This window comes from Bactrocera neohumeralis, chromosome 5, assembly GCF_024586455.1.
Source record: "Bactrocera neohumeralis isolate Rockhampton chromosome 5, APGP_CSIRO_Bneo_wtdbg2-racon-allhic-juicebox.fasta_v2, whole genome shotgun sequence".
NCBI lineage: Eukaryota > Metazoa > Arthropoda > Insecta > Diptera > Tephritidae > Bactrocera > Bactrocera neohumeralis.
Window position 1 is genome coordinate 63,332,260 of NC_065922.1, and position 14,222 is coordinate 63,346,481.

At 33.7% G+C, this 14,222-nt stretch overlaps 1 protein-coding gene across 1 annotated transcript in view; it reads right to left on the reverse strand.

The window, feature by feature from the left end:
• LOC126759339 (uncharacterized) overlaps positions 1–14,222 on the reverse strand; it is a 64,922-nt gene that overhangs the window by 23,754 nt on the left and 26,946 nt on the right. The window contains 1 exon segment of the mRNA XM_050474073.1: positions 6,774–7,789. Coding sequence (XP_050330030.1) covers positions 6,774–7,789 — 1,016 coding nt within the window.

The window sequence follows — 14,222 nt, forward strand, 5'->3', positions numbered from 1 at the left end:
CTCATCGGTATGTAAACGCATATGAGTCTTCAGTTCTGTGGACGTGGCATAGAGTTTGTTGCATATTTTACAAAGGAAGGTGTAGTCATGTACATGTCTACGTAAGTGTACTCCTAAATTTGCAGACAGCTGATAACCGTGCCCGCAGATATCACATTTAAATGGTAGGGAGCCATCATGTTCGGCAACATGTACTTTAAAGGCATCTGGACCATGTATTATTTTTTTACATGTCGGGCAATCGAAAGGTCCAACATCCTTTTCGAGAAACTCAAGATGTTTAAAATATGCAAATTTTAGTTGATATTGTATGTTTTTTCTTTTGGCTATTAGTTTTCTGTTCTTTATGAAAGAACACAATTTCCGTAGGGTTTTAACTTTTTTTTCTAAATCAATTTGCGTCAAATTTAAGCCGGTTTTATTATTAAATTTTTCACATACAAATCGTATGGCTTCGTCGCGCCTATTTGTGAACCTATATGTAATGTCCTTTTCGTCCCAGAGACAGGTGTGCTCTTTGTAAATCTCAGCCAAAATTATTAATTGCTTATCGTCTAAAACAAAATTTGGTGCAACCTGAAATCGAAACAAAATTTGTTGTTACTAAAAACAGATGGTCGAGTGAAGGACGTATTGAGGCACATTTTAATTTGTAAATTATTTATTTTCTAAAAATATTTACTTTCATCCATATATGTATGAGAAATTTTTAAATTTTTTACAATTTATCACAAAAAAAAAATGCAATTTTGGAAATGTACACTTTTATTATCGGAGCTTACAAGTATACGGTTCACAACGAGTTGTGTGGAAAAATACAAGAAACTTGGTATAGCATTCCAAAAGAGTTATGTGCAAGACTAGTGGCATCCATACCTCGAAGTTGTCACTAAGTGTTAAAAATTAACGGTACTACCTACCATAAAATAATTAAAGTTATTACAATTTTGCTGTAGGTATTAAATAGTTTACTACTTCCTTTCCTTCTCTTTTTTTTGTCACTTGCGAAAAGGTATAAATTTCGTTCCTCTACAAAAAGAAAAGCAAAACTACTATAAACAATACAAAGGAGTCCGTCCTTATTAATTCTGGAACCAGTGCATATGTTTTCATAATATGGAACAAATTTCCATGAACATATAATAAATGAAAATACAAATATTTATGAAATGGTTATTCTTCATAAAAGATAATAAATTAGATTTCATTTTTTAAACCTATTATTAAATGTTTATACTCCACCGAACCATAAGTCAGCTAAATATAATGATTATGAGAAATTACCATCGATAAATGCAATGTTTGGTTAAGTTATAACATTCGACCAGTAATTAAACAATCTGATTAATTTTCTGATTCATTGGATACTCAATAAAACTTTTTTAAAGAGTTAATTTTTTATTTTATTTTTTACTTCTTTTAAGCTGTGAATATACTTTAATGCTAATTTACATTTCCATGTGATTTCATATGCCCACAAAGACCAGCAGATTGGGCAAAACGTTTACCACAAATTTTGCAAGAGTACTTTTTCTCTGGGTCATGAATGAGACGATGTTGTCGTAGTTTATTGTTGGTAATGAAGCCTTTATTACATATATCGCATATTTTATCTCTGACAGTACTGTGAATTTTCTTGTGTTGGTTTAATATTTGTTTGTCGTAGAAGGTTTTAGGACATAGTTCACACTTGTATAGACGTCGTTTCTGATGTCGGCGTCTATGTGCTAAAAGATGAGAAGATGTTCCTGTTCTGTGCCCACAAAGATCACAAACGAATGGCTTCTCCTCGGTGTGGGAACGCATATGAGTCTTCAAGTCTGTGGAAGTGGCGCAGAATTTGTTGCATATCTCACAACCGTAGGTGTAGTCATGTACATGTCTACGTAAGTGCACTGCTAAATTTGAAGACAGCTGATAACCATGTCCGCAGATGTCACATTTAAACGGTAGGGAGCCATCATGTCCGGCAACATGTACTTTAAAGGCATCTGGACCATGTATTATTTTTTTACATATCGGGCAATCGAAAGGTCCAACATCCTTTTCGAGAAACTCAAGATGTTTAAAATATGCAAATTTTAGTTGATATTGTATGTTTTTTCTTTTGGCTACTAGTTTTCGGTCCTTTATGAAAGAACACAATTTCCGTAGGGTTTTAACTTTTTTTTCTAAATCAATTTGCGTCAAATTTAAGCCGGTTTTATTATTAAATTTTTCACATACAAATCGTATGGCTTCGTCGCGCCTATTTGTGAACCTATATGTAATGTCCTTTTCATTCCAGAGACAGGTGTGCTCTTTGTAAATCGCAGCCAAAATTATTAATTGCTTAACGTCTAAAACAAAATTTGTTGTATCCTGAAATCGAAACAAAATTTGATGTTACTAAAAACCAATGGCCGAGTGGACGACGTATAGAGTGAACAGCTAATCGTTAGGTTTTCTATGATTTCTTTATTGTTTTGATTTTCTTACATTATTTATATACTAACAAGAAAAAACGTTAACTTCGGCTGCACCGAAGCTAATATACCCTTCACATATTACATTGGTGCCTTAGGAAATAATTTATACCAAATTTCGTAAATATATCTTGTCAAATGCAAAAGTTTTCCATACAAGAACTTGATTCCGATCGTTCAGTTTGTATGGTAGCTATATGCTATAGTTAACCGATCTGACCAATTTCTTCGGAGGTTACATTGTTGCCTTAGATAATAATCTATACCAAATTTGGTGAAGATACATTATCAAATGTGAAAGTTTTCCATACAAGAACTTGATTCCGATCGTTCAGTTTGTATGGTAGCTATATGCTATAGTTAACCGATCTGACCAATTTCTTCGGAGATTACATTGTTGCCTTAGAAAATAATCTGTACCAAATTTGGTGAAGATACATTGTCAAATGTGAAAGTTTTCCATACAAGAACTTGATTCCGATCGTTCAGTTTATATGGCAGCTATATGTTATAGTGGTCCGATATCGGCCGTTCCGACAAATGAGCAGCTTCTTGAAGAGAAAATTACGTTTGCAAAATTTCAAAAGGATATCTTAAAAACTGAGGGACTAGTTTGTATATATACAGACAGACGGACAGACAGACGGACATGGCTAAATCGACTCAGCTCAACATACTGATCATTTATATATATACTTTATAGGGTCTCCGACGATTCCTTCTGGGTGTTACAAACTTCGTGACAAACTTAATATACCCTGTTCAGGGTATAAAAATGTTTACTTTCGGATTTATCCAACTATCTGAGAGATTTTTAGGATTTTAACGCACCAAAATGCACATTTGTAAAATTAAATTTTTGATACTTATCTTGGTCTTTTTATGCAAATGAGTTAAACTAAATAGATATAAAAATGCAAACTCTCGACCAGAAAGCTTCATTGCAGATAATAAATAAAAATACAAATATTTATGACATTACTTTGGTTATCTCTACGTTAAGGCAAAGCCAAGATAATAAATTTGATATAATTTTCTAAATCTCGTATTAAATATTTATATTGATTAAATCAAGTCAGATGTAAAGAAATTAGAAGTCTTATAGCCCTGACAGACGACAGCGCAAATTTGAATTAGCGGGCTTAATTTGCATTAACTTGCGCATTTGACCCATGTTAATGCAAATTAGTAATGCACAAAACGTTCTTGCATTTAGCTCAATTTATCAAATTTGAGTAGGCAACACTGATTAAGATTGCCGATTTTTAACTTTTCGCACACTTTTTTCTAGTTACAATCAAGTATTGCTTTTAATTGCACTTTATTATCTTTTAACGTATTTAATAATAAACGAGTTTTTTCGTTAAATTTATTTGATTTTGAAATTAATAATTTTTTCTTATCCATTTTTATTTCACTTTTTTTTAATAAATAAACAAATTTCACAATCACCATAAAATTTAAATGCGCATTAGCGTTTCTTAATGCGCATTAATTTTGCTCGTCTGTCAGGGCTATAAGCGAAGCTTAAGATTTTTCAGTTGTTAAAAAAATGTATCACTAATATTTTATATTTCTTAAAGTAGACAATAATTGATACTCTGCTGATGTTCAGACAAAATTTTAGTGTTGCTGATTTTTTGCATAAATTGCGTGTAAAAATTGACGATAGAACGTGATGCTGTTGCAAGTGTTAACAAAAATTCATGCCGAACGTGATACTTTAACAAAGGTCAGTTGATTTTGGTGTAAATATTTGTCCCACTACTTTTCAAATGTGCAAAGAATTGGTATTTTCACGCAATGATTATTTTTCGAACTTTAAAATTTGGCGAAGATGGCAGGTATGATTTTTTGTACGCCCAAATTTGAAACACTGCTTTTGTGATTGGCATCACGAACGCACCCCCTCCGACAATGTGGAAATACGGTAAATCGAATTATAACCCCGCCCACTACCCATATAACGAGTGTTTACATATAGATTGGCACAAATGAACTTCATAGGGGCGGGCGGCAATATTGAACAATGGACGTGACACCGCCCACATTTAGATGAAACTTCATATCTTAGGACTTACTTGACCGATTTCAGCCAAATTTGGTATAGAATTTTATGATAATGAGCAATCGGACTACAACCATGTCTACTGCCCATGCATAAGAATTTTAAATTCCATCTGATTCTTTCATTTTTCAGTTTATAAATCGAGAGTTAATGACGTCATTGTAATAAAAGTTTGAATTCTACGTTTCCATCTTCTGCCTAAAAATTGTCGAAAACGGATTATAACTTTTCAAAGCATCAGAAACCGAACGTGAGGACCGCAGTGCCCATGGTTCACTTTTTACTGAAAATATCGGTTAATCTGTGAGGTTTAGCATTGAAATTCGGAGAGAATATGCCCTTGTGCAAAAAAATGAGTAAAATACTTATAGCCACCATACCATACCTAATATAAAGATTTTCGAAATTCCGGTTGACTTTAGACCGCATATATCAGTTACTTTGGGATGAAATCGGGTCAACTACCCTTTAAAACCAATTAGCCATATGGGTATTATTTACAAATAGTATTTCAAACTACGGATTGGCTTTATGCGATATATGTATACATATTGTAGTCAATATGTAAGATATCTTAGCAAAATTAATTAAACCTAATATTGGATTTACAATAGTTTCATGCCGAAATGTGTGTTTTTGTTAGTCTAGTAGACTTTATGCTTAATATGTTGGTCGGTAGTGTGAATTATATTCACGAAATTGCGTGAAAACATGATATCGAGTGTAATTGAGTAATGTCGTTAATGCTATCTTCCTCTATTGAATGAAATTGGTTTGACTTTCCCCTAATATGCTCATTATAAGTTAATTATTTAACTATTATTATTAATTTTAATATAAATATTTCGGACAGCAAAAATGTAGTAATAAAATTGGGTTAATCTAAGGCCAATAATATACTAACTTTGATAGTAATTTATTCGGTTTCTTCGAACAATGTATGTTGAATTCTTACACAATATTTTTAAATAAGTTTTGCAATGTCTGAAAGTATTTCCTGGATTTTATTTTTGTAAGTTGCAAGAGTAGTAAGAGCATCGGTAACACCCGGACTTATCCCTTCCTTACTTGTTTAATATAAAATTTAGCAAAGCATTCAAGTATTTCCCCGTCTAGCAGTAATTGAGGATTATTATTTCCGATTATTACCGAAACATTTAGCGAAAACAATGATTTAGCAACTTAAGAAGTTGCTTCTTGACAATTTGATTTTACAAATTTGCTTAGAAGTGAACCGAATGTAATGGGAAGCACACATCACACACGTACAATACTCGTGTCGTTAAAATAAAACTTCCGTATCTCGGTTTGTTATATTTACACTTTATTTAATTATATTGCTTTACAGAAGTAAATAGAATATTAGGAAAAATTCGGATGCCGATGTTACAATGTTTGAGTACCTAAAAGATTTTATCACGCAGGCTCGTCGTATTATGTTAATGTCGACTTGACCGTAGCGCGCAGGATCTATGTACTTCGGAGCGAAAGGTGTTTTGCTAATTATGCAGACGAATTGTATGTAAACGAATTGTAGGTGCTGGCGAAAGATGTCGACGCGGCGCAGTGTGTAAACGAAAATGTGGAAAAGCAGCGATGATCAAATCCTTTTGTTAATTAGATAGTTGTCATCTGCTGTGGTGAAATGCAATTTGTCCCCAGGTGTGTTGTATTAGTGCATGTTGTTTTCCGCTGTTAAGTGTGGTGTTCTTCTCAGGGGAGTTAAGTTGTGCTAGGGTGCGCCAGTTTTTCCCGGATAGAGTGGGGGAGGCTTAACTCATTTAAACAAAATTAATAAAGAGTTTAGAACTAAATCAAAGAATTTTCAGTTAATTTGCGGCAAGTTAAAAATTTAATTTGGTTAAGAATATTCGAATTGAATATAAAATATGCGGTTTCAGCCGAACGTAGTACCTTGATTGTTTTATGTTATGTTGGGTTAGTATGAATTTATAACACACATTGTAAAAAATAACGGTTTAGACCTCAAGGAATAATTTAGGCAAGGCTTTGTTTGTTTATATTAGTTACGAAAGTTTGAAACCTCGTTTCTTTTATGACATTCCATGATGCAGTATTGTTTCTTTTATTCGTAAATTCTTTAATAAATGATGTATATTTTCTTCCTTTTTTAAAAACAAATTACATTAATACTACAATAATTTACATTTTTATTTAATTACATTAAATATATAGTATGTTGTAACTAAACTAAAATTGCAACGCATATTTGTACAAACTAAACAGAATATTTAAAATTATAAAAAAACTTTTTATGCATATCAGTGCTTTTACAGGACATTTCAGTGAGTGTTGTGCCATGTGTCTTCACATGTCCATTAAGTCCAGCATATTGTGCAAAGCGTTTGTCACAAATCTTACACACATATTTTTTTTCGACAGCGTGTATTTCTTTGTGTTGACGTAAGTGTTTTGTGCTTTTGAATGCTTTATTGCATATTGGGCAGATTTTATCACGCACTTTGTGATGAACACAGCTTATATGTTCTTTTCGGGTAATTTTTTTATAGAACGATTTATCGCAAAGATCACACTTATATTGCGGTTTATCGTCGTGACAATGCATATGTGAATTAAATTGTGATAAGGATCGATAACTTTTGCCACAAATCTCACAAATAAATGGCTTTTCGCCGGTATGAACACGCATATGTGTTTTCAAATCTGTAGTTGTTGCGAGTGCCTTATTGCAAATCTCACATTTATAAATGTAATCTTGTACATGTCTCCGTAAATGAGTAGTAAAATTAGTTGCCGCCTGAAACCCACGTCCACATAGAGGACATTTGAATGGTGAAGAACCATCATGTGATGCCAAATGTATTTTATGTTGATCTAAACTGAAATCTAATTTTTGGCATATCGTACATATAAAAGGTTGTACGTGGACCTCTAGAAATGTAATGTGGTCATAATATTCACATGTTGGTTCATAAATCAAACCTTCTCGTTGACGAAATAATTTTTGCTTCTTTTCTTTAGTACATATTTTGCGCAGTCGTGCGATTTCGTTTTTCAATTCATCTTGTGTTAGATTTTTTCCAGATTGTTTATTAAATTCTTCTTGAAGAGCAGTTAATGCTTCTTGTCGCCTATTATTGAATCTAAATGATATATTTGTTTCATCCCAAAGACATGGGAATCCTTTATACATATCTGCCAGCATCACGCATTGTGCAACATTTAAAGTGTCTTTTGGTGGGGTGAATTTAATTGTACTCCGTTTTCGTTGCACCTGTAACAAGAGGGCATATGTATATAATTTTAGAAACGGCAACACTACAACAGCCCATACAGAAATAATATTCAATGTATTTTATCTCTCCGATGTTCAGGTGTTTATACAGTTGTCATGTGTGTACTGAAAGAAGACTCGATTGATGCATCTTAAGCAGAAATTTAATTCTGCAGATATCAAGTAAATATTTATGACATTTACTGGGTATATCTACGTCAAGGCTAAGGCCAAATAATATATTTAATTTAATTTATATTAATGAAATCAAGTCAGACGTAAACAAATTATAAGCCCTTGCGAAGCTTGATATTTTTTAAGTTATTATAAAAAATGTGTCACGCGTGTTAAAAAAAATTTTATATTTCCTAAATTAAGGTATAATTGCTTTAAAGTTACAGATAGTCTTTTTCATGCCATTTTCTTTTTCTATAGTAGCATCCACCGCAAAATTTGGGTGTACAGAAACACCTTTTTCTATTTGCCTATACAAGTCTTTATTTTATATTCCTTTAAGTTTTTATACTCTCGTTATACAACCTGACGTTTATTTGTAGAACCTATAACTAACCGAGGTAGATATAGGGTTTGTTGGCACTTGAACATTTTGTAAAGAAAATGTACGCTCGAAAATTTCAACAATTCGACGAATAGCGAGCATAGGTGGACGATTATTACGAACATAAAATAGTAAACGCGCACGGAAGGTTGCGATTGGAGGGCGATTATTTTGTTGATAATAAAATTGAATAATTCGTAAACGTTGTTCTTGCGTATATCTTTCTATTATGAAATTGTAAACATTATTGAATGCAATGAAATCATGTCAATCATCAATCAACTGGAAAACCCGGTATAAATAATCAGTATGACGAGACAATTTGAAATCTTGGTGACTATTTGTCCGTCCGCTTTACGCAAGCTGTAATTTGAGTAAAAAATTCAGATATCATGAATAGACTTGGTGCACCTGTTTCTTGGGGCCAAAATAAATTTTGTATAGCGAATGGGCGGAATCGGAACACTGACAAGCCCAAAAAATACCATTGATCAAAAACTTATAAAGTGTCATAACTAAGTTCCACAAAGAGGTGTAAAAATGTAATTTGGTACAACGAATCGAATTAGGGAGGGGCATTGTGGTTTTATTTTTTTTTAATAAATAATACAAGGAACATGTGTATGTAAGATGAAGGTTGTTTTCTAATTGTTAGAAAAAAACAGTGATTTTTCATTTTTCTTGGGCAAGCTCTTTCAGCAGTTGCCCATTGTATAGCTCCGCTAAAAATTGATACTGCTTCGGATGAACTTATACGTTCTGTTTCGTTTTCAATTCGATTTCGATTTCTTCACTGGACTATTTTTTTTCATTGATTCGAACCACCATAAAACTCCTTAGCTTTTTCTTTTAAAATCAACCCGTTTATCGGGTAATGCTTGCTGCGTTGTAATAAAAACCATTTGTATAGTGCGTTTGTCATTTTCGGAAGTTCTGAAATGCGGAGCGTTTTACGTTTTCCAGCGACCGATAGCGTATTTTAACACATTCTGAAACTTAGCAATATTTAATTTTTTGGATAGAGCTGAAAGAATTTCACCATTTTTGACTGCATTAATTATTTCAGTCCTTGCTAAGCTCGAAAGATTCAATTTTCGTCAACAACACAGTGCACACATCGGTTGTTCCACAACTTCTAGCTGGGTACCGAGGTGGACATGTTGACAAACAACAGTACGAATATGTATGTATATCGTATATACGTATGATATATTTTCGCGTATAAAATAATGGAAAATTTTTGTTCGAGTTTAGAGCCGTCTAATTTAGTTAGAGTTTTAAAATAGCAAATGGAGAAGAAAAAATTTTCAAGTTTCCGATCGTTCGAGTTTTCGCGAGTGCACTGTTTAACAATAGTTCCATCTGATTCATTTATTTTTCAAATTATAAATCGAGACTCAATGGGGTTATTGCAGGAAATCTTTTCACAAAGTAGGGCCTTTTAGGTATTATAGTCCGTCTCGAAATTGTCAAAAACGGATTACAACTTCTCAAGGCCCCAAATATTGAAATGAGGACCCCAGTGCCCATGGTTGACTTTTTACCGAAAATATCAATGTATTTGTGAGATCTAGCATCGTTCAATTTTATTACGTAAGTTTACGTTATGTAAAGAATGTGTTTCGCGCGCTTCTCTCAACTTATGGTCAAGATAATTGGTTTCATTATTGGATAATATTCGACCAAATAGACCTCGTCCAGCACGCAGTGCAGAAAATATAGCAGCCGTAGCTGAGAGTGTAACTAAGCGTGGAGAGTCGATTCGGCGCCGTTCACAGCAGCTCGGACTGACGTATAACGACTTGGCGCAATTTACGTTGAGATCTTAAATTGAAAGCGTGCAAAATACGGCTTGGGCAAGACCTAAAGCCGCCCGACCTTCCCAAGCGACGTCTCTTCGCTCTATGGGCTCTTGAGAAGTTCCTCGAAGATATGATGAATTGATGCCTGAAATTGAAGCTTGTTCTTTCGGCAACATTTGATTTCAACAAGGCCGACAGCGTTAAATCGAAGGATAACCCCGCTCACTCCCATATAACGGGACTGTTAAAAACTACTAAAAGCGCGATAAATCAATAACTAAATACGCCAGACAGTTAATTTTACCAGCGAAATGGTATGAGGAAGCTTTATAGGAGCTGATATAAAAATTGGACGATGGGCGTGGCATCGCCCACTTTTTGATTAAATCCCATATATCGGGACCTGACCAAACGATTTTGACAAAATTGAATACGTGGCATTCTTTTAACATTTTTATGTCACTTTATGAAAATATAGCACAATTTTAAATTCCACTTGATTCGTTTAGTTTCCAGTACACAATCAAGAAGCAATTAATATAACGGGTTAAAAGTCTGCAGGAGTATTGTCTTTAGTGTGTACCACAATTGTTTAAAATCAATAAATACTGTTCAAGACCCCGATCTTCGGTACCTACTATAGTTGACGTTTGATTGAAAATGTCGGTCAGTCAATGTGTGGTATATATAATTGAAAAGAATTCTCTTATAATGGTATGTCTGTATGTCAAAAATGGGTTGAATCGGACCAATACTTCCCTTACCCCCATATACTTAATAAAAAGCTTTTCGAACTTCCGGGTCACTTTGTAAATATCGCATAAGTATATCAGCCAATATGTGAGTTATCAAAATGAGAGAGCGTGTTTTACCGATAACAGTGTATCCGAACTTAGCTCTTCCTTACTTCTTTTATATAAAGTTTTGCCGGTACCTAAAGAAATTTTGAAGGCTTTGATTCCTGGAAGATGTTCGGTTTCACCCGAGTTTAGTCCTTCTTTGCCTGTTTAATATAAAGTTTTGCCTCCTAGTAATGGAAAATTATTTTTTCTGGTTATTACCGAAAATTTAGCGAAAACATGGATTTAATCCTAACTTGCTTCTTGATTTTTGACAAATCAAACAATTTGACTTTTCAAATAACAAAAAACAATCGACCTAAATCAAGAAATTTTTAGTTAATTTGTGGCAATTAAGAAATTGCGAAAATTAAATATGCAATTACAGCCGAAAGTAGTGCTTTTTATGAAATGTTTTGGAAATTATATTTTGATTTTATAAAACATGGGTATATTTGTTGTATAGTAAAATGGATTTATAACCATTCCAATTTTAGCTATATATCGTCACCTAAAATGCAAAATAACGTATCATCAAAAAATTCGGAATTGAGTATCTATTGATTACGATTCACTACTTCAAATTACATACATAATATTACATATGTTCAGCATTTTCAATTGAAATAGTAACTATGTGTTCAGTTTGTATAGAAGCTAAATGCTATAGTAATCCGCTTTGAACAATTTTTTCGGAGATTATATTATGTATTACCTTACGTAGTAATCCATGTCAAATTTCGTGAAGATACCACGTCAAATGCGAAAGTTTTTCATACAAGAACTTGAATCCGATTGTTCAGTTTGTATAGCATCTACATATATGTTATAGTGGTCCGATATCGGCAGTTCCGACAAATGAGCAGCTTCTTGAAGAGAAAAAGACGTTTGCAAAATTTCAAAACCATAGCTTAAAAACTGAAGGACTAGTTCGTATATATACAGACAGACGGACAAACGGACATGGCTAAATCGACTCAGCTCAACATACTGATCATTTATATATATACTTTATAGAATCACCGACGCTTCCTTCTGGGTGTTACCAACTTCGTGATATATCCTGTTCAGGGTATAAAAATGAAAGCGTTGTTAACAATCATTACGAAAGTTTGAAAGTTAATTTCGTTTATGCTGTGTGTAATATTGTATTTCATTGCTAATTTTTTATGAATATATTCTGCATATTTAGTTTTTCTAATTATTTTAATAAAAAATATAATAATTTTAGAATATTGTACATTTTTATTTAGTTACATTGAATTTGCAGTATGTTATAACTAAACTAAAATTGAAACGCATAGTTAAGACATATGTAATATAACTAAAAATTCTAACTCACAACGTTTTTAAGCAAATGCTCACTGCAAATAAAATTTCTTAACAGAATAAATAAACACTGTCATCGCTTTTAGAAAACATTTCAGTTAGCGTTGTACCATGTGTCTTCACATGTCCACTAAGTCCAGCATATTGTGCAAAGCGTTTGTCACAAATCTTACACACATATTTTCTTTCGATGGCATGGATTTCTTTGTGTTGCCGTAGTTGTTTTGAATTTTTGAATGCTTTATTGCATATTGGGCAGATTTTGTCACGCACTTTGTAATGAACACACTTTATATGTTCGTCTCGTGAGCATTTGGTTTTTAACGATTTATCGCAAATATCACACTTATATTTTGGTTTATCGTCGTGACAATGCATATGTGAATTAAATTGTGATAAGGATCGAAAACTTTTGCCACAAATCTCACAAATAAATGGCTTTTCGTCGGTATGAACACGCATATGTGTTTTCAAATCTGTAGTTGTTGCGAGTGCCTTATTGCAAATCTCACATTTATAAATGTAATCTTGTACATGTCTCCGTAAATGAGTAGTAAAATTAGTTGACGCCTGAAACCCACGTCCGCATAGAGGACATTCGAATGGTGAAGAACCATCATGTGATGCCAAATGTATTTTATGATTTTCTAAATATGTATCTGTTTTTTGGCATATCGAACATATAAAAGGTTGTACGTGGACCTCTAGAAATGCAATGTGGTCATAATATTCACATGTTGGTTCATAAATCAAACCTTCTCGTTGACGAAATAATTTTTGCTTCTTTTCTTTAGTACATATTTTGCGCAGTCGTGCGATTTCGTTTTTCAATTCATCTTGTGTTAGATTTTTTCCAGATTGCTTATTAAATTCTTCTTGAAGAGCAGTTAATGCTTCTTGTCGCCTATTAGTGAATCTAAACGATATATTTGTTTCATCCCAAAGTAATGGGAATCCTTTATACATATCTGCCAGCATCACGCATTGTGCAACATTTAAAGTGTCTTTTGGTGGGGTGAATTTAATTGTACTCCGTTTTCGTTGCACCTGTAACAAGAGGGCATATGTATATAATTTTAGAAACGGCAACACTACAATAGCCCATACAGAAATAATATTCAATGTATTTTATCACTCCAATGTTCAGGTGTTTGTACAGTTGTCATGTCTGCATGAATCAATGATCTTCCATACCATACGCAGTTTCATTGACTTTGTTAAGTTGAAGAATGAAGTGAATCAAAACAACACCGAAACTAAATTAAAAGTTGAATACTAAGACCCACAACCACAGTAGGAGATACCAGCATTCGTCTCGGCACTACAAGAGGCTGCCCACAGGAAAGAGGGACGCAGGTCTTTGCCTGGCCTTAGGAAGCTAACACTCGGAGGATTGAGAAATAGAGAAGACTAATATAGTCAAATATCTTGGTCTCATGCTGGATTCCACTCTGGGGTGGAAGCAACATGTTGATCTGACAATGGTCAAAGCTACGAAGGTACTTATGGTGTGCAATCGGATATTCGGTGGATTGGGTATTCCAAGCAGAGGTCTTTGCCATAAATAGGTGTATAGAGTTAAATTTCCAACGCAACTATCGCCATGAACGTATAGAGGTAATAAGCGATAGTCAAGCGCCATTCAAAGCGATTTCCGCGTACGAAATCAAATCGCTTTTGGTGCAGGAGTGTGTAGAACTATTGAATAGTCTATCAGATCGTTACCAAGTGCACCTTATTTGGGTGCCAGGTCACAAAGGTATAGCCGGGAATGAACTGGTTGATGAGCTTGCGAGCTCCGCAGCATCCACCAACATGGTAGGACCGGAACCATTCATTGCGGTTGGTCCCCACACTATAAAGGAGCTGTTCCGCAATGATGAAGCAGTGGATAGGGTGAAGAA